Raw genomic sequence first — 21,199 nt, 5'->3', positions numbered from 1 at the left:
CAGAACCGCTTGAATCTTTTCTTCAATTTTTGGTCGACAAAAATTTGCTTAAATTCTCGATAAGCAGCTATTGTCGATCTGACCGATATCTTTACCGGGAAAGATCCGACCTCGTCAATTATCGTTCGAAGGTCATACCACTTCACGGAAATGCACCTTGAAAGATATGGCACGGACAACGAATCATTATCCCCATCATCACCATTACTCCCACTTCCCTCGCACTCTTTACTGTCACCACTGACACTCCGCTTGGCAATATCTTCACTAGAATTGTCATAGTCTCTTATCTCCTTTAAATCCAAATCTGATTCGAACACCGACTCTTCAATTTTCTTTATTTTTGACACTTTTTCAACTGTCGCAGTTCTTCTTTTTCTACTACTACCAGCGGTATTGTCTTTCTGTTTAGGAACAATAATTTTTCTACCCATTTTCAACACAGTCTACACCTAAAGAACAAATCTCTCATTTTCAGTTCATAGACCACAAGTCTATCAACAGAAATAACTCAATGATCAAATGAAACCCCCACCCCCCAAAAAAAAATAATAATAATAAACACCCCACCATTAAACAGTTCACTACACAAATATACAATAATTGAACAAAAAATCAAACATGCAAAATATCAAAACACAACAATTGCTAAAAATCAAACTAGTGCACCTAATCAAATTAATTAGCTATTAATATTTCAATTTTCACTATTTCAACAATCATGTTTTAAAAGAATTTCATACTTCTGAAAATTGAAATATATCTAGGGCATTCTCATTTCATAGACCGCGGGTCTACGGACAGAAACAGGACACTGTTCAAATCAAAATGCAAAAATAACTCTTCAAACAATAATTATACCACTATTCAACACTTCGTTGTTAAAAAAATACGATTAAATCAAAACACCAAATTCAAAAAAAAATCCTACATCACTACCAATCGATTAGAAAAAAGAAAAACCATTTAAATGGATCTAGAAATGATCGAAACTCGATTAAAATAACCTTGAAGCAACAACGCCCCCTTAGCAGCTGCAAATGAAGAACGTACGAAAATGGCATTTTTGGGAGAAGTTGTTTGAAAGCAGGAGTTGGGAATTGAAGAGGAAAGAGAGAGGGTTTTTTTTTTATATTGGAATAAGTGGAGGGGGTTAGGTGTATTATATTAAATTTGTAAAGTTGTATAAATGATGAATTGGTCCCTTGGCTCATGTGTGGGCCCCACTTTTTTTATCTTTTTACACCCTAAACCTAAAAAATAAATCAAAAAGAAATTAAGTGGGTATTTGGCAAAATAGTATTGCAAAAGTTCTTCTTTGCCAATTATTCCCATGTTATATATCCTAAGTAGTACCCTTTTCATAAAGGATAAATTGGATACTCTTTCCGATGCAGTTCACGATAAAGAGCTGCCAACTACTTAAGCTAGGCCATTTGTTGTTAGAATATCTGTTCCAGTAAGAAAATAGAAGGAATATACTAATACACTCTAGGAAAGTCGAATAATATGTCTATTGGAACAATATCAGGATTAGATTGACAAGAAATATCCTTCTCTATATATAAATAAGTTTGGATATATCCTTCTCCTCCACCTCATTTATATCTGGAGGGAAGAATCCGAGGTAGCCTAATGGTCAGAAAACAAATCAATGATAAGTATTTTTGTTTTATGTTGTCTCTAAGTAGTATTAAGCACCTATTTTTAATCGAGAAAGGGAAATAACAATGCCACATCACATGTGCTTTTGTTTGCTTCGCCTACCACTTTCCTATTTGAGCAGCTCTTCTCTCCTACGTTTTCTCTAATCCTTATCACTAGTGAAAATGGCGCCGAAGAAGCAAAAAGTGGGAAGGCGGCGACGAGGGAGGAGAAAGTGAACTTGATCGGCATTGTAATTATTTCTAATAATTACCTAGTTTTACTTTTTCAGGTTGGTCTAACTGACATTCTAGATATGTATCATGAAGATGTCTATATAGGTTTAAAAAGATGCAAGAAAGACATGAAATTGTTGTAATTAAAATTTGTGGAAGTTAACCAAACTTTTCTATAAATATGAATTTAGTTTTTAATGCCACAGTTTTTGGAGGGGAAATTTATACATTATATTTTAACTATATCGCTGATAACTTCAACAAGAAAAAAAAAATGAGAGCAAATGGAATTTTTCAAAAATGAAGAAGAGGTATTATTTTACTTGTAAACAATAACTTTTAAATTTTTCATCAAACTTGATGCTAATGTTCATAATAAATGTTTGGGCAAACGAAATTTAATTCCTATGTCTATCATACACCTTTTAAGTCTATTTTTTAATTAAATGGACCAAAAGTTTTTTTATTTAGGGAGATGGCTCATTTTTTAGACAAGTTTATTATCTTTCCGACAGATTAATCCGACTGATGACAGATCAATCCAACAATCTATTATCTATCCGAATGATATATAGACAGATCGATTATCAATCCAACAGATCTATTATATGTCCGACAGTCCGACAAATGAGAAAATAAAAGTAGGCCATTTTGCTAATTGAAAACTTGAAGAGGACAGTCCATTTTGCTAAATGGAAACGTGAAGAGGCTTGGTTGCCAAATTTTCCCTTACCTCGTGACATTTCTTTCTACATGAGTTAAGTTTTAGTTAATTTCGATAAGTTACATTCATTAGCACATATTGTATGCTTTTATATATAACAATTAGCTAGTTAACGACCTAGCATGAAATCACATTGTATTAAATAAGTAATTAAGCATTAGATAATTAGATTACACTTTTATATATACATACAGGATTTACTCTATCTATCTATAGACACCTATATATATTTATTAAAACTAGGTCACTATTAAAGTGTAAAAGATTTCATGATTCTATCAAATTATAGTAAATTCATTATATCTTTAACACATATTAATTAGGTGTTTTTATATATTACGACAAGCAATATATAAAATTGAGAATTTATATATTGTTGTTGCAAAATCTTTCAAGGTATGGTGTATAAGCGCTTTACATGCCTGCTTTATTTGTTATTATCCATGAATTGAGAATTTCCTTTCTAACCAGTCTTCTTTTTAAATTGTTAATTGGTAAACAAATACAGTTTTAATAAGCCATAATACATAAATAAGACCTATAATTATGACCTGTGACTTTGCTTGTGCACAAGTAAACCTTTTAACTATACAAAAGCTGAACAAAAAAACACTTCAATCCTACCTAGCAAAATGCGTGATTACACTCAAAATGTCGCACTTGGGACAAAAATTAGAGCTCCCAATAGTAAAAAAAAAAAAAGTAATGCTTAAATGACTATTATACCCTTAGTGAATCCTTTTTAGATATATACAAATCAATTTTCCACTTTATTCTCTTTTTATTTTCTCCAACAACTCTAAAAAAAATTAAAAAATGTAACCCAATTAAGAAAAGTATGATCAATTATCTAATGCTCTTCTCGGTTTCTCCTTAAGACAATGGTGTATGCTTCATTTGAATATCCGAAGAGCTAAAAGTTGTAAAGGAATTGTGAGAATTTCATGTTAAACGGCTTCTATTTTGTGAAGCTCCAATGGAAAGTTTCAATAATATTTCCTTAATTGAAAGGGAATAAGAGATGGAAATTTTGTAAGGTTTTCATCGATATCTTCTTCGAAATGAATCTTTCAATTTTCATCAGACTTGAATGTTATTTTAATGAAGGCAGTTGTTTTTTAATTTTTTTCAAAGAAAAAAATCTAAAAAGTATATGTATTTGTGATGGTAGTATATTAAGTTTTTTTTTTTTAATATCTAAAATCTATGTGTATCTTTTCAATTAGGTGGCAGCATTTGGTTGGAGTACTAGTCCTCGTAGGAGCGATTTTCATGCATATGTGTTGTAAGATTGAAGGGTTTTTTTGTTGAGCTTTTGTATAGTTAAAGGGTCTACTTGTACACTGACAAAGTTAAAGGTCATAATTATAATTTAATGTCAAGTTGTACTATTTATGTATTATGCCTTTTAATAAATCACTCTCATTAGTTAGCTATTTTAAGTATTTGAACTCACTTTTGGAGGTGGTTTGTGTTTTACCTACACATGAAGCCCTGAATGGCTAGTTCGTATCTTCTTTGATCTTTAATTCAAGTTTTCTTTATTTAAATTGAGTACTGTAAGTACAAAAGTTGTCTTCCGGAACCAAATGGATAACAATATTTTCTCCTTTTGGATTGTAGAGAATAGAGATGCATTTCTGTTTCAAAGGCAATCTCCAATGAAAATAACAAACTTTTAATGCATTTATCCAAGCACGTATTTAGTTGCAAAAGGAAAATAACAAGGTGTCCACTTTTATGCCATTTGGAAACTCACAGAGAAAAATATAATTGCGACATAACAAAAAAAAATCCTTCATTTTAAACCAACTATCAGTTTCTTAGTGAAAATCTTGATTTCAAATTAAATATACAATATATTAAGGGGTTGTTTGGTAGAGTGTATAATTTTAATACAAAATATGATGTATTAGTAATGCTTGTATTAATAATGCTTTTGCTAGCTATGCTTGCATTAGTTATGTTTGTATTTTTCTTATATAGTGTTTGGTTAGATGTATTAAAAATAACATGAATTACAGAATTTCTTATTCTTTTTTTTACAAAAATACCCTTCATATATATGTTGGAAACGATGCGATTTTTTTTTGAGGAATAATAGTATCTTTAATCATGTTAATGCATTACTAATACCATGAATTTTGAGGTATTAGTTATATAATAGAGTGTATAACTAATGAAAGTATTAATTATACATAGGTTGAAAAAAAATACCAAACAAAGTACTAATAGTACACATTAAATTAATGCATGCATTAGCTTTTTAATACACTCTACCAAACGACCCCAGAAATAATAAGTAACAACCATCCAAACAGAACAGTGTAAGACTTCTTTATCTACTTATTGCATTGGCAGACATCTTTAATGCCCCCACATAACTTGGAAAATTTATCTTTTTCATATAAAATGAATGGCTTCTACACTTTGGATATCAAATTGACAACAACCATTTTTTGTTTTATTGAAACGATATTTTAGTTGTATTAATATTTATATGATGGAATAAATGAAGAAAAGTTATTTTTTCGTTTTTCCTTAGAAAAAAGATTCGAAAGAAAAAATTTCTAGATGACCTCAGAAATGTATACATTCAATTTTGGGTGTATACAAATAGACACTTGTTATCAGTTGAACAGATAAACACATGCGCCCTAAGTGGCAAATCATGTGAGATGCACACATGTCATATTGTGTGAGACAATATCAGCCAAAATAAATATGAGCAAAATACAGCCCTCTTTTTTGTGGTTTAAACTCATGTATACCATTTGCATTCTCATTTTCAACAATATGAGATACACAGCACAAGAATGTCAAGAAAAATTGAATTCTTGATGTGCCCACACAAGAAAAACACACATTTGTGTCCACACTTTAGTATGTGCCGGAATAGATGTATAAGGTTGTCTACGGATTCGACGGAACTCAGTAGCTTTAGTCCAAATTTACTATTTTTATTAAAAAAAAAATCACTAAATATGTACAAATTTAAATTCAGAACCAGGTTATCAACACCTGACACAAGTTGCTATTTTTGAATTTTAACCCATAAAATTCAAGTTCTGACTCCCTGTTTCTCAAGGTTCAGTGTTACATTTTTATTAACAGCTTTACTTGCTTTCCGATGAATTTGTGTAAAATATGTTAACACACAATCACGATTTGCAAGACTTAGTTGATTTGGTTTGTTTCGAATGGTCAAGTGCTTGGGCCCTACATAAGCTGGAAAATAAATTAAGTTAGGGAACAATATTCAAAAATGGATTTAAATGAAAAGTATTCAAAAAAAGATATTCTTAAAAATTATCACTTTATAAAGTCTCAAATACCACAGGTTACTAGCCATACCATTTTCCTACTAATTTATGCAATAATGGAGAAAATATTCACCTCTTTTCTCTTGTTGCTTCATTATGTCATGGTTAGTTCAGCTATGATCCAAACCAACACTACCACTGATCAATTAGCTCTTCTTTCTTTAAAATCTCAAATCATTTCCGACCCCTTTTACTTCTTGGATGAAAGTTGGTCTCCAACTACTTCTGCTTGCCATTGGGTTGGAGTCACTTGTGGCTCTCGTCAAGTCCCTGAATCTTTCCAACATGGCTCTTACTGGCAGAATTCCACGTGATTTTGGAAACCTCACATTTCTTGTTTCTCTTGACCTGGAAAGCAACAATTTCCAGGGAAATCTGCCTCAAGAAATGGCACACTTGCGTAGGCTTAAGTTTCTTGATTCAAGTTTCAACAACTTCAGCGGGAAGGTTCCTTCTTGGTTTGGATTTTTAAACCAACGTCAAGTTCTAAATCTTAGGAATAATAGTTTCACTGGTTCCCTTCCTTCTTCATTTTCTAATATATCCACACTTGATACTTTGAATCTGAATTTCAATTCCATAGAGGGCCAAATACCAAAAGTGATTGGAAACCTTAGAGAATTAAACTTGAGGGGTAACAATCTCATAGGATATATTCCTCTGTCACTCTCGAATGCCTCAAGGTTGGAGATTTTAGATATATCTTATAATTCACTTCAAGGAAATATCCCAGAAGGGATCGGCAATCTTCACAACATGAACTGGTTGGCCATACAATATAATAAACTTACGGGTTCTATACCATTCACAATTTTCAATATCTCAAGAATTGAATTCATTGCATTTACTAGCAATAGCTTATCAGGAAGTCTTCCAAATGGTTTATGCAATGGTCTCCCAATACTCAAAGGGCTTTATCTGTCCACAAACAAGATTCGTGGTAATATGCCTACAAGCTTATCAAATTATTCACAACTTCAAGTATTGTCTTTATCATATAATGAGCTTGATGGACCAATACATGGTGAAATTGGAAGATTGAGTAACTTGCAGAGCTTGGCGCTCGGAACTAACCATTTCACTGGTAGGTTTCATCTTATGAATACTAGCACTATTGTATCTTATTACTTCAGAATTTTATTTTGTTACTCATTAATTTCAGGGATAATTCCACAAGAAATTGGAAATCTTGTTAATTTGGTGGAGTTTTGGATGGAGAAAAAATAGATTACCGGCTCTGTCCCGATCTCCATATTCAATATCTCATCGCTGCTAATTTTGTCACTGGCGCGAAACAATCTTAGTGGATTATTACCACGGGAAATCAGCAACTTAACCAAGATGCAACTTCTACAGAGTGGTAGAAATAAGCTTATAGGTACATATATATATATATATATATATTCTAATGGTTTCTCATGTTAATTTTTATAGATCCATTAACTATTAAAATTCTATGAATTTATGCATGTAATGAGCAATAAAATGTAACAATTATAAATAAATCTTCAAGCGTGTGACAAGAAACACCATATAAGGAGCGTCTTATAATGTTTAAAATTAGTCTGTTTTAAGAAATAACCTGTAAATTTGTACTGTTGGTAGTTAGCTAAATTCTAATAAAGTATCAGTTTATATATTTGAGTCCATATAAAAATACAAACCTACACAATCAGAAATTCATAGAAAATTAAATTAAGAACTTTAATACAGAAAAAATATCAAATATGTACAGAAAAAATTAAATTTTTTGAGTTCTTGTCGACACCTTTTCATCAGGTAAAACTAAAGCATGAATCACATAGATAAGCATTGAGCTAAATAGTTCATCTCACTTGTATTCATTTTTTCTTCATGTGTTTCCAGGTGAAATACCCAAAGAGATAAGCAATCTCTTTGAGTTGGATGAACTTAATCTTCAATTTAATAGTTTTAGTGGTTCACTTGATATGGAGATCTTCAACATATCAGGGCTGAGAATAATTGATCTTTCATTCAACAATCTATCAGGAAGCCTTCCACCAAACATAGGTTCAATCGTACCCAACATTGAAGAGCTTTATCTGGGTAATTAACCAATCTCCAATTGTTCAAAACTTACAATTCTTGAGCTTTCATACAACAAACTCACTAGCTTGATTCCCAACTCACTTGGATATTTGACTCATCTATAGTATCTAAATTTAGGGGCAAACAATTTAACCAGTGATTCATCATTAAGTTTCCTAACTTCCTTAACCAATTGTAGAAATTTAACATATCTTGATATATCTTTCAACCCTCTAAATGGCATGCTTCCAGCCTCCACGGGGAACCTTTCCACCTCTCTTAGAAAATTTTACGCCAAAAATTGCAAAATCGAAGGGCGAATTCCAAATGAAGTTGGGAACTTAAGCATCTTTCTGGAAATAACTTGGTCGGATCAATTCCAACATCAATTGGCAACTTGAGATATCTTCAGTGGTTCAACTTGAGTAGCAACAAATTCACAGGATTTATTGGAGATCATATATGTAAATTGCAGCATTTGGGTGAAATTTACTTGGTTCAAAATCAACTTTCAGGATCTCTTCTTAATTGTTTAGGGAACATCACTTCGCTTAGGGAGATACATCTTGGTTCCAATAAATTGAGTTCCAATATACCATCAAGCTTATGGAATCTTGAGGATCTAGTGGTTCTTGACTTATCATCAAACAACATGGTAGGTTCCTTACCTCCAAAAATTGGAAATCTAAAGGCTCTAACAAAGATGGATCTATCGATGAATCAATTCTCAAATGTAATTCCAAGAGAAATTGGAGGATTGTAAAATTTGGCACACCTTTCTTTGAGACACAACAAGTTACAAGGAGCTATACCTGACTCAATGAGCAACATGGTAGGTTTGGAATCCCTAGACCTTTCTCATAATAATATATCTGGAATCATTCCTAAGTCTTTGGAGAAACTTCAAAACCTGAAGTATTTCAATGTTTCTTTCAACAAATTGTATGGTGAAATACCCTCGGGGGGTCCTTTCAAGAACCTCTCGAGTCAGTTTTTCATCTACAATGAAGCATTGTGTGGTTCTTCAAGATTTAGTGTCCCTCCATGCCCCACTTCATCAAAGCACAAATCAAATAGGAAAAGATTACTAGTTCTTTTTCTTTTGCTGGGAATTGCACTAGAAGTTGTTCCTAGAACCTTTATTTTTTTCTGGATAAGGTATAGAAAAGGTAGAAGAGCTCCTCAACAAGCTGATTCATTGTCTGCCATAACAAGAGAAAGAATTTCATACTATGAATTGATCCAAGCAACTGATGCGCTTAGCGAGAGTAATTTGATTGGTTCTGGAAGTTTTGTCTTTGTTTACAAAGGTGTTCTCAGAAGTGGAACTTCCATTGCAGTTAAAGTGTTCAATCTGCAACTAGATGCAGCATTCAAGAGCTTTGATATGGAATGTGAAGTTCTGCGCAGCCTTCGCCATAGGAATCTTGTAAAAGTCATTACTAGCTATTCCAACCTTGATTTTAAGGCTTTAGTGCTCGATTATATGCCTAATGGAAGTCTTGAGAAGTATTTGTATTCACACAACTACTTCCTAGACATCAGGCAGAGGCTAAGTATAATGATAGATGTGGCATGTGCGTTGGAATATCTTCACCATGGGTGCTCGTCCCCTGTGATCCACTATGATCTGAAGCCTAGTAATGTCTTTCTGGACGAGGATATGGTTGCCCACCTAAGCGACGTTGGCATTTCGAAACTGCTTGGTGAAGATGAGAGTAATTTATACACAAAAACATTAGCAACATTGGGTTATATTGCGCCAGGTACGTCTCTTGATTTTGCTTTGCACATTTCTTTCCCCTTTCTCTTTTTCCACCAAGTTATCATGTTACATCTTTCAATTAATTCTTTGATTGTAGAGTATGGACAAGATGGATTAGTGTCTACTAAATGTGATGTCTATAGTTATGGAATTGTCACGACCCGAACCGGGGCCTTGGCACCCGAAGGCCCGGAACGCCCTCTGTCTATCTGGTAATCATGCACAATATTCATAAAACATAAGATAATGAGGAATTGAAATTTAATATAGAAACATGGTCGAATCTGAAATAGAAATATCTGACATCAGTCCGCGAAATTTCTACTAAGAACATAAGCAGCTGTCTAAAAAGAAACTGGGACAAGGCCCCCAGTAGACCAAAATATAACTACTAATAATACTCTGAACAATCTGCAGGCCTTCTGGAGTAAAGAAGGCTCACCACTGCTCTACTGCTTATCTGGACCCCTAGACTGAGCCTCAGAACCTGAGAGGTTGGAGGGGGGAGGGGGTCAGCACAAAAGTACTGGTGCGCAGAGCGAATCCAAACATAATCATTTATAATTAACATATATGAGCGCAATTTAAAATAGTTCATAAACGTTCATATAGTAGGAAATCTCACGGGCATCGTTAAGAATCTATGTGAAAAACATCTAAAATCTGTAACACTCTTTATATTTTTTTGCGCTAGGTGGTATACCCTACAATTCTTGAAAATTCCATGGGTCATATGGAAACTGCCATTGACTCGGCAGCCAAGACCTCAACCCAAGTGTGCCGCAAGGGTTGGAGTCTCTAACTTTACTACGCCACACGGCTGTTGCCAGCGTACAATAATAATCTACCCGTATCGGCAAATACGATTTCAGGCAATGAGTTGCTTGAACTCACGCCCTCTTCAGGTAACCACCTAACACTCTTTAAGACCCTTTTTAAAACTCTATGAAAACATGCATTCTCTGAAAATATACTCTGAAGACATCTTCGAAACACATACTCTGAAAACATACTCTGTTATGGCATAATTACATTTTGTATCGTCATACCATTGACTTGCAAGTCATATCTCTGAGCCATCATTAACATACAAAAATATCTGTTTAAAGACAGAAGTTTCGGGACCATCATATCAATAAAATAGTTCAAGAATAGACTCATGTGTACACATGAAAATAACTCTTCTCTTTGAATCAAAACATAGTCATATCAAGACACCCTCTCGATAACTCTAAGACACTGTTCCAAAAGCCATGACTTTTCAAATCACAGAAACATGCATTTTCAATCCTCTTTTCAATAAAGTCAAAATCTTTAAGTTAATACAAGAGAGGGAGTCCATAATTCATGCCCTCACACAAAGATCAAATCTTAGTTTCATACATAAACATATACCTGTAAATCAATTTAGGGGGAAAAACCATAATAACAAAGCATAATAGCATTTAAGCCTTTGAAACACATAATCTATAATATAGTTTTCAAAACCCCCATAAAATACAAGCATTAAAACTTAAATCATGCTTTTATCAAATTTCAAGCCCATGTAGTTTTTAGGATAAACCCCACGTACCTCTATTTCGGAAAATAATAGGTGCTTCTTGAAGCGTGTGGATTGTAGATTCTGAATCTCTAATCAATTTTGAAAACCCACGGTTAAATCTTGATTTATTTGGGTTTTTAGTTTGAAACCCTTGGGAGTGTTCTTGAGAATTTTTAGATGAATGTGGATGTATTTTGGAGAATTGGGGACTAAATTTCGTGTTTATGGCTAAATAAGGGTGGGAAAAGGACTATTTTGCCCCAAAAATGGAGTGTTTAAGTCACTTGAAACCATAAGATATGAGCCGCATATGATATCGCATATATTTACATAGGCACCATATATGATATCGCCTATATTTACATAGGTGCCGCATATGATATCGCCTATATTTACATAGGCACCGCATATGATATCGCCTATATTACATAGGTGCCGCATATGCTATCGCATATGCTTTTCAGTGGCCATGTGCAATTGGTTAGGCGACGCATACTACTTTGAAAAGTCATAACTTCTTGCTCGGTTGTCGGATTTTAGCAAAATTGGTATTGTTGGAAAGTTAACTCGAAGAACTTTCATTTGACACATAGTAGGCTCTCTAATTCAACATGTACAGAGAGTTATGGTCGATGGAAACTGACATAAATTACAACGTCCACTAAAACTTAATCGATCGAAATAGTTTCAACTCGTCCTTGAGTTGAAGGACCTCTATGGTCTAAATTCATGCTCAAATGGATTCACATACTACATAATTGATTAACATGCCAAATTGGCAAAGGATTTAAGGATCTGGGATTATCAATGCGGCAGAGTCATAGTTTTTATTCTAGCCCGAAATGCGGGGTGTTACATTATCTCCCTCTTGGGATCATTCGTCCCCGAATGATGGATAGAATGTCGAAGTCTTAAGGGTATGGGATAACGCGGACAAGATATGTTACCTAAGAAAGAATACACTGATTGGAAACATGACTATAAGATTGGAACTACTAATGTTTTAAATGCTTATGCCGGACATGCATATCCGAGGCATGGAATACCCAACTGAAGCTACTCATAGGCTGAATTCTCATAATGAATCATGCATATCTGATACATGGATTTGTGACCGAGTTGTTCTCATAAATGCAGGACTAAATACACTGATAAGCTGAACTTTTCTATTGAACATGAATTTCTAATGCATGCATATCTGACTGAACTAACGGATGAACGTATGGCTATATACGCAATAATAAATGATGCGAAGCTTGTAATAAGAATCTATGCATGCAACTGAATGAGGTATCTCCCCCTTGGTACCCTATGTCCCTCTATAAATGCTCAATTCACTAAGATACTCAGAAAACTGAGGCGATGCACTGGGCACCTATGAATTGAATCATAACTGAACATCTAGAATCTGAATTTAATGCATGATGCATGAACTGGGCTATACTCGTAACTACTGGTATACTCTATCTTGGAATAGTAGCATTTCTGAGATTTTGAGTATCATGAATAAGTGGAAAGACGAGAAAACAAGTCATGTGAATCTGACTGCTAAACTGACTTATTGGCCATACAGACTGAATTATACTACACCGTCATACTTAACTAGAGTATATTTTCATCACAATTCTCTAAAGAAATTCTAGCAGCAATAGGGAGCCATGAATCTTGGGAATGGATTACACAAGATATCCAACTGAGGAATCACCACATTGACACTACTCTGCAGTCTGGAACATAAGCATATAACTCCTGAATTAGGATAGAATTACCAGGCCTTTGGAATTACAACTTCTTACTTTCAAGCTTAGCACACTTCTCGAATATCACTTAACTATATTATTATCCTTAAATATCATATTCATTCAACTCAACTTAAAATTCTCATATGAGCATTGACAAATCTTTCTACTAATGTCGGAAGTAACTTAATCCCTTCACAGTAATCAAGCCTAACTCTAAGTTACAAAAATACAACATGCCAGACCACGATATTATTCAAAACCATATGATGCAATCTTATATATGTCCTTTAAAGATCACATCCTAAATATAACATGCATTACCACTTCAATGACTACTCTGAACTCTTACTATGAAGTCGTTAGTGCATATAGTGTTCCTTTACAACAATCTCGACATATCATTCAAGCCTATCTTTATAACCACATATGAACTTCAAAGCAAACACTCATGTAGGCATACTTCACATATTCTCTAAACCACTATCAATATTACTCCCACGAGCTACCACAAGAACATACACATACAAAATTCCACTAACCATCACATAAATAAAAACTTGGCCCCAAATCTTACTTCATACTTATGGCCTTATCTAAACAAGCGTACTATGATCTTCCATCAACAAGGAATAATTACTCATCACCACTATCATCGCATAAGGAAGAGTCACAAAAAGGTTAGAACATAAGATCTGGAGGCATGGAATGTTACTATATGAAGCTTGACACTCATCTGAGGCCTGATGAATAGCAAAACAACAACAGGGACTCACTAAAGCGCTTTGAATTTAGGGTATTCATGGCTATAAGCTAAATCTCGCCAATCATTTGGCGTAAAACATGAGTTATGAAAATGGAGCACATTATAAAGCGTGAGTACATGACTCTCTATCATATGTATGAACGTGAACTGATCATGGAACTAAATCATAAATCATGAGTAGGTATTAGGATCACTAAGAAATACTGAGATAGGAATGGGTTGAGATTCACCCTTACTTTTTGATGTTCTATATCATCGTGACATCACTACAAGAATCTGAGAGTCTTACTTAGTTATTCGTTTAGTCATCTTTTCCTTAGCTTCAAGCCATCATCTTAAGTTTTGAGAGGTACCTTACTAGACTATAAACTTAACTGCACTCACTGCACTCTGGGTTCTGAAATATGACAATACACAAAATTAATAAAACTTAACCCGAAAGACCACACATGAGAGTGGAATGCCCACTGCTAATACTACCTCCTGAGGCATACTTTATCATTCTGTAACCCCAATAGTCATCATCTATTACTCGAACACTTACTAACTTTGAATCTTCATGAGTATCCCCAAAGTTGAAGTGCACACCCTCTAGTGCCTCTACTCTTATTTCTATTAGCATAACTTTCAAGGACTCGATCTTAGATTATAACACCTAACATGGGTATCACCAAGTCTTCAATGAGCCACTCTATTTATATCATAGTCTACCAACATAGCAACTTCAAACTTATTTTCCTCTACCATGAGAATCAAGCTCATATCAAAACGCTCAATGCTATCAATCAAAGGTCCTTAACTTGGCTATTTAGAACACCATTTACCATCTATCTAGTCTTTTTCCACCTAGAAACTCAACGGTACCAGTAGCCACACACAACATGTAATAGCCTTAGAAAAATACTACAGCTTTATACCACCTTGGGCATACTTCTACATCACATATACAACGTCATACTTCATTACGAATCAAATAAACTTAGGCACTTGCATACACTGTTCAAGCCTAGAGATCACTTCCATATAACTAGTATCATTAACCAAGAAATCATCACATCCACCTCCATGGCCATCAATTGTATACATGAAAACGCCAACTACCAAGCATAAGAAAGAGATTTGACAACTCCAACTCCTTTGTTAGGTAAGTGAACTTAACTTTTGTATAGGTCATGGAATATGTATAGTCTTCCATTATATGTTCAGATGATTCTATTTTACGATCCATAGACTTCAATTGTATACAACTTTCGTGTAATAGGGTCAGGCTAGCCCCATAACACCTAGGGACCTGAGCTCTTGACTTTTGGTGGATTCTTGTAAGTCAACAGTAGTGTTTGGAAATGAGGCACATTCTGTTCTATGTGTTATCTGTGTGTCAAGAAATACACCTAGGGCCTAACTCAACCTCAAAAGCTAGCTCAAGAGGTGAGGATTACCCAAGTCCATATAAGCAAACTACTAGTCCATTCCCCACTGCACGCCCAGACCTCAACTGGGGCCGGACCTCAACTGGGCGTGGACACAATCTCCCCGACATCTCAATCAAGGGCCCAACATTGGGTGAGAATGGGCCCTGGTTGAGGTCTGGGCGTGCGGTGGGTAAAAGTCCCACATTGGTTAGGAATGGACTAGTGGTTTGCTTATATGGACTTGGAAAATCCTCCTCTCTTGAGTGAGCTTTTGAGGTTGAGTTAAGCCCACGTTCCATTTCTTGATAATTTGGTTGGAGAAAATGATCAAATAATTTGCATGGAAAAAATTCATTTCAGTTTTTAATACTCTTGGTTACAACTGTTATCTCTATAGATGACATAGATGTTCTGTGTGAAATTTAGAGATTGTCCAGTTTTACAGAACTACCTATTTTTCTTAAAGGTCAAATATTATTTAGTATAGTAAAATTATCCGGAATAGAGCGGAATGGAGATAGAAGATTCATTTGAGTCAGGACTGTAATTTCTCATGGACTATTGAATTCTCATTTTCAATAATGTGAGACACACACCAAAGGTGGCGGAGAAAGTGAAGGGAGTTGCAGAGGAGGTGCATTATCGAAGTGTACGAAAGAGGCAAGTTTGAGATGACCAACTTATGACTGTTGGTTGGTTTTACCTAGTAAGCATGTTTAATGTTTACTAAACATATACGTATGCTAAAAATTATTTATAGGTTAGTTTAACCGGACAATAAGCCTAGTTAAACAGCTCACAAATATCTCATTCTATATAGGAAAAAGGCTCAAATATGCCACTAAACTATCAGAAATTGCTCATTTATGCCATCCGTTAAAAGTTGGGCTTATTTATGTCATCGCCGTTACAAAACTGGCTCATCCATGCCATTATTTTTTAACAGCCAATTTTTAAAAACAGCCTTGCCACGTGACAGCTTATTAGAGGGCCATGTCATTTTTTATTTTATTTTTTATTTAAAAAAAAAATTAATTTTCTTTTTAAATTTTTTTTTTATTCATTAAAAAGAATCCACCCAATTTTTTGATCCATTAAAAATTAATTTGATCTATGATTTTAAAATTTGATTAATTTTTCATGATCAAAAAAATATTTAAAGATTTTTTCTAAAAAAAATCTACTACTAAAATTTATAACCAAACGTTATTCTAATTAAGCATATAGTATGTCTTAGCATATATGAAATATTTTGTCAGCCGAATGTAAGTAACTTTTTAGTTTTTTATTTTTTTATTAAGCATAGAATGACATCATCAGCATCTGGGGCATCTCAAGCAAATTTATGGCCTAAGGCAAAAATCAAACGGAGGCCTTGCATTTTTTTTTTTTATATAAAATTTTTCTTTTTTCTATAAATAGTATTTAATATATTTCTTAAAATTTGTAATTTATTATTACTAAACAAAAATAGGCCCCTCAAATTTTGGGGTCTTAGGCGACCGCCTTTTATCGTAAAGGGTTGAGCCGCCCCTAATCAGTATTCAACATTTGTACGTAACACTTTATGCATCATCATTTATCATTGCAAAAACAGGAAGGCGACAACATGACGACATATATAGTATACGTAGATTTGGCAAAATGAGAAGCTAACTATTAATAATATAATAATAATATTTGATGTTTATATATTCCTTCAGTTTCAACTGAAAAATGACAAAAGTTTTAGTTAATGTGAATCTTTCAAAAAAAAAAAAGTGATAAAAAGCGTGGAGTGTATACTCTATCCGTCCCCTTTTAGTTACTCGCCCGTCAATTAAAATAACTATTTTATTATAATATATTTATTAAATGATGTTTACTATTGTATTTGAAATTAATTTGAAGAAAAAAATAATTAATATTAAAGGTAAAATATGAAAACAATCTTAATATGTCAAAAATGACAAAAAAAACGAATCGAATGAGAATGTTTTAAGAATATATTCATGAAAAATTAATCAAATTTTAAAAGCATAGATCAAACTAATTTTCAATGGATCAAAAAGTTGCGTAAATTCTTTTTAATGGATAAAAAAAAATTAAAATTTTTTTTTTAAAAAAAATGGCGTGGCCCTCTAATAAGTTGCCACGTGGCAGGGTTGTTTTTAAAAACCAGCTGTTAAAAGTAATGGCATGGATGAGCCGGTTTTGTAACGGCGATGGCATAAATGAGTCCAACTTTTAACGGATGGCATAAATGAGTCATTTCTGATAGTTCAGTGGCATATTTGAGCCTTTTCCCTTCTATATATTAGTCTTCTGATAAGTGAGAAGTTATAATGGTAAAAAAACACCTAAAGTATTATTGTATTGGGAGTTTCATACATTAACTATCAGTCGTTTGTGTTTCTTACCTCAACTATTACCAATTATTTATCAAAACGCACTTTGACTAGTATATGATGATGCATGCATGAGAACTTACTGAATCTTACGTTGTATGTATTATTTTTATGATGTCTCTAAGTTGTACTAAGAACCTATTTAATCGAGAAAGGGAAATAACAATGCCACATCACATGTGACCCCACAATTACATTAGTTAAGTCAAACTCTCCCTTCATTGACTGTGCTTTTGTTTGTTTCCCCTACAGCTTTCCTATTTAAGCAGCTCTTCTCCCCTACGCTTTCTCATCCTTATCACTAGTGGAAATGGTGCCGAAGAAGCAAAAGTAGGAAGGCGGCAACGAGGGAGGAGAAAGTGAACTGAGGAGTTGCGAATTTAAAGCCCCCAATGCTTAATAAAATTATTGAAAGTCATTTTAACTGCTTTTTGCTGCCCCATCTTTTCTTAAAAAAACAAAAATTGTTAGTTGCCCTTTTCTACCTTCTTTGCTTCCTTGCATTTTCACTTGTTGAAGACGTAAATAAAGTTTGTTAGATTCAATAGACAAAGCATTTAGTTGAGTTGGTCGCGAAATTTCAACATGGTATCTTCTAAGCAAGTAGAGCTCTTGAGCTAGTAGTAAAACTAGAAATTTCTCTAGAAGTGTTCTCATCATAATTTCAATTATCATGTTGTACTTTTTTTCCACTACTTTGTTCATGCGTGTGTTTTCGAGATTGCAGACATTCTTCATTCCCCATTATGCTGACTCTCTATATGCTCATCATCTGACTTGAAGGTTGTCAGAAACTGAATCCTTTTCGCGGCCATACCGAGTCTGACAATGGGTAGTTAGTTAAATAAGCTTTTGATATTGCTTTTGCAGTTCAGGTGCTTTGCCAGTTTATGCAACTGCCTAAACCATCTCAGATATGTTAAAATCTCTCCCGGATTGGGTATTTTCTTCGCCACAGGGAGTCTGGACCCGGTTGAAGCACTACACTGTGACAGCAAGGCTTCTATACAGAGAGTCTCTAATCCTATTTTTCATGAGAGGGAGGACTAAGCATATTGACATAGATTTCCCTTTCGTCGGGGAGAAAATCAAACAACTGCTGATTCACACACAGGGAAACAAGCTATAAAATGGACACAATAACCTTATAAGATGAGAACTATCATGGACCTATAACAGCAAGAAGACTAAGAACAATACCACAATTACCTTTGATGTAACATGGACAATTACACGACCATAAGCATAAACAGCACTGTTAAAGCTTCCTGTAGGGTTCACACACAGGGAAACAAGCTATAAAATTAAAAAACAGAATCACAGTGAATATCCCTTATATGTTTACACGAAGCTCCAATAGTAGAATATATTCAATATACACAACTCAACTGCTACATCCAGAATCCACAATTTTCTACAAGCATAAGAACATGCAAACCCCCACCATCATCCCCCACACCTTCCCGAATAGAGAAAAGGAAAAAGAAAACGAAGCAAAAACGTCATGAGAGACACTGAAAGAAGAAACCCCTGTTAAAGAACTCTTTCAGGACTTTACCTTCTGTGCGAATATTCCAATGCTGATGGATTGTGGTCATGTCAAATCACTAATTAGCTTAATTAATTCAACTGCTTTCACTCTGCATAGGAAAAAGTAGTAGATATGTATCAAATGGCAATATAGAGCTTCCATCTCTTTGAAGTTTATTCCAAAAAATGGTTTGAAAATGCATGTCAAAGAAACTAAAAGCGTGACATAAATATGGTAGATAGATAATCGTTTCGAATAAAATAAGTAATAAGCTATAGGAAATGGGGTTAATATTCCAAGAAAACAGATACCTGACAGTTCCTCTTAAACCAGTGATAGTTTTGATTCGTCTAGCTATTTCCATTTCAAATTTTCGATAAGCCTGTTAGGAACAGACAATTTTTGTTAAACTAAAGAATATCAGAATTTCATTTTTTTTTTTATCAAGTAAAAATATTTTCAGTGACAAACATGGTCAAAACTGATTGTCTTGTCTGCAAGTGAATATCAAAAGGTAAAAGAATCTACAAAATATGATTCTCCACAAACTCCATCCAATCCTCTATATGACGACGAGTTTTCTGATAACACCAAAAGAAATAAAGAAATGGAGATGACTACTCAACGAAGAAAAACTCAACTCTACACATTCAAAAGCTCTCCTACTTCTCTCTCTCCACACCACCCACATCAACGCAATTGGAACCATGTTCCAAGCCCATCATCTCTTCCTTCTCCCACCCTTCCAACCACTAAATCTTTCACTGTTTTTGGCATTGCCTACAAAGTGTCAAACCACCTAAGCAAATCCCACCATAACCTCATTTTTAGCCCGCAATGAAGTAAAAGATGATCCACGTCCTCAGCCGCCTCGTTACACATGTAATACCAACTACCACAGGAAAACTTTTCACTTTGTAAGATATTCCGTTGTCAAGATCACCTGTATAGTGACTAACCAAATGAAGAAACATTACTACCCTCGGCATCCTTGGAACCAATATTGCATTAAATGGGAATTCAACCTCGTCCCTATCTAAAAGTTTCTCATAGAAGGACTTCGTATTGAACAATCCATTGTTTCCCAAGCCCGCCACCAAACATCGGGATTATCCACCAGATTGACTTTCCTATACAGTAAGGCAAACAATCTTTGAAGCTCACTCACTTCTCAATCTTGAAAATCCCTTCTAAATCTCAAGTCCAATAAGTCTCTCCACCTTGTCTTACTTAACCCAAACAAACATTTACGATCTCAAATAGAAGTCCAGCCCAAAGCTCTGTACGCTAGGATGAAATCTAATAATTCAACACATCAAGCAACAGAAAAATGCACCTGATCACATTCCAACTAAACAAGCAAGTTTTGAGCATTCCACTGAAATTGCCAAAATATTAACTGCATTAATTAAATACACCGCGGAACAACATGACGCATCTAATAACTGCTAAAAAATTAGTAAAAGTCCCACATTGGTGGTTAATAAGATGGGCGGTCTCTTTATAAGGCTTGGGTAATCCTCCTTCATTTGAGGTAGCTTTTGGGGTGTGAGTTAGGCACCAAGACCTAATTTCACACTAATGTTTCAATCAATCACTAGAAAGGTCTTCCACAGACCTGGAACAGCAGAAACCAATAAGAAGCAACTTCTCGTTTTATTATTTCAGCAATATAATGATTAAATGCACTTGTCAAAAAGTCTCAACACCACCAAACGTGCAAGGATCACATAATTAAATCTAAGAAGTTCTAAGAACTTGGACGACCAACTCCCAGAGCATAATTTGATTGGTCAAAGTGAATACTTTCACTGTTACATCATACATGAAATGTGATACTACTTTACCAACCATGGAGTTTAAGATGTTAATTTGATTTTTTCTTTAAGCAAATATTCAGTGAGAAGAAAGAAAATATAAAACCAGTTGTTGAAATGTCAGTCTGACATAGAAAATCACATGAATTTAATTCTAATAGTTCAATGGGTTTTGAAAATCGTGAAATTAAAATAGAGTAACAATATTAATAGAATGGTGTCACATATTTCTGGGATACCCCATGAGGGAGACTACGAATGAT

The 21,199-nt window shown here is 34.3% G+C and overlaps 2 protein-coding genes across 2 annotated transcripts; both read left to right on the top strand.

The window, feature by feature from the left end:
- The first annotated feature begins 5,964 nt into the window (after positions 1-5,964).
- On the top strand, positions 5,965-18,227 carry LOC107869224 (probable LRR receptor-like serine/threonine-protein kinase At3g47570). Its single transcript, XM_047410633.1, has 4 exons — positions 5,965-7,011; positions 7,090-7,305; positions 7,794-9,742; positions 17,841-18,227. The coding sequence occupies exons 3-4, from the start codon at positions 8,797-8,799 to the stop codon at positions 17,891-17,893; spliced, it is 999 nt and encodes a 332-aa protein (XP_047266589.1). The 5' UTR covers positions 5,965-7,011; positions 7,090-7,305; positions 7,794-8,796; the 3' UTR covers positions 17,894-18,227.
- On the top strand, positions 6,129-8,739 carry LOC107869225 (LRR receptor-like serine/threonine-protein kinase FLS2). Its single transcript, XM_047411485.1, has 3 exons — positions 6,129-7,011; positions 7,794-7,994; positions 8,492-8,739. Exons 1-3 carry the CDS (start codon positions 6,129-6,131, stop codon positions 8,737-8,739), a joined length of 1,332 nt encoding a protein of 443 aa, XP_047267441.1.
- Positions 18,228-21,199: the final 2,972 nt, after the last annotated feature.

Source organism: Capsicum annuum, chromosome 4 (assembly GCF_002878395.1).
Source record: "Capsicum annuum cultivar UCD-10X-F1 chromosome 4, UCD10Xv1.1, whole genome shotgun sequence".
NCBI lineage: Eukaryota > Viridiplantae > Streptophyta > Magnoliopsida > Solanales > Solanaceae > Capsicum > Capsicum annuum.
The sequence above is the reverse complement of the archived record's forward strand: the minus strand, read 5'-3'. Positions and strand labels throughout refer to the sequence as shown.

Coding starts and splice junctions, on each gene's coding strand:
- LOC107869225 (XM_047411485.1), top strand. CDS start 6,129: ATGAAAGTTGGTCTCCAACTACTTCTGCTTGCCATTGGGTTGGAGTCA. Junction 7,012..7,793: donor CGGAACTAACCATTTCACTG/GTAGGTTTCATC, acceptor ATGTGTTTCCAG/GTGAAATACCCAAAGAGATA. Junction 7,995..8,491: donor CATTGAAGAGCTTTATCTGG/GTAATTAACCAA, acceptor ATCAACTTTCAG/GATCTCTTCTTAATTGTTTA.
- LOC107869224 (XM_047410633.1), top strand. CDS start 8,797: ATGAGCAACATGGTAGGTTTGGAATCCCTAGACCTTTCTCATAATAAT. Junction 9,743..17,840: donor ATTGGGTTATATTGCGCCAG/GTACGTCTCTTG, acceptor TTTCCCCTACAG/CTTTCCTATTTAAGCAGCTC.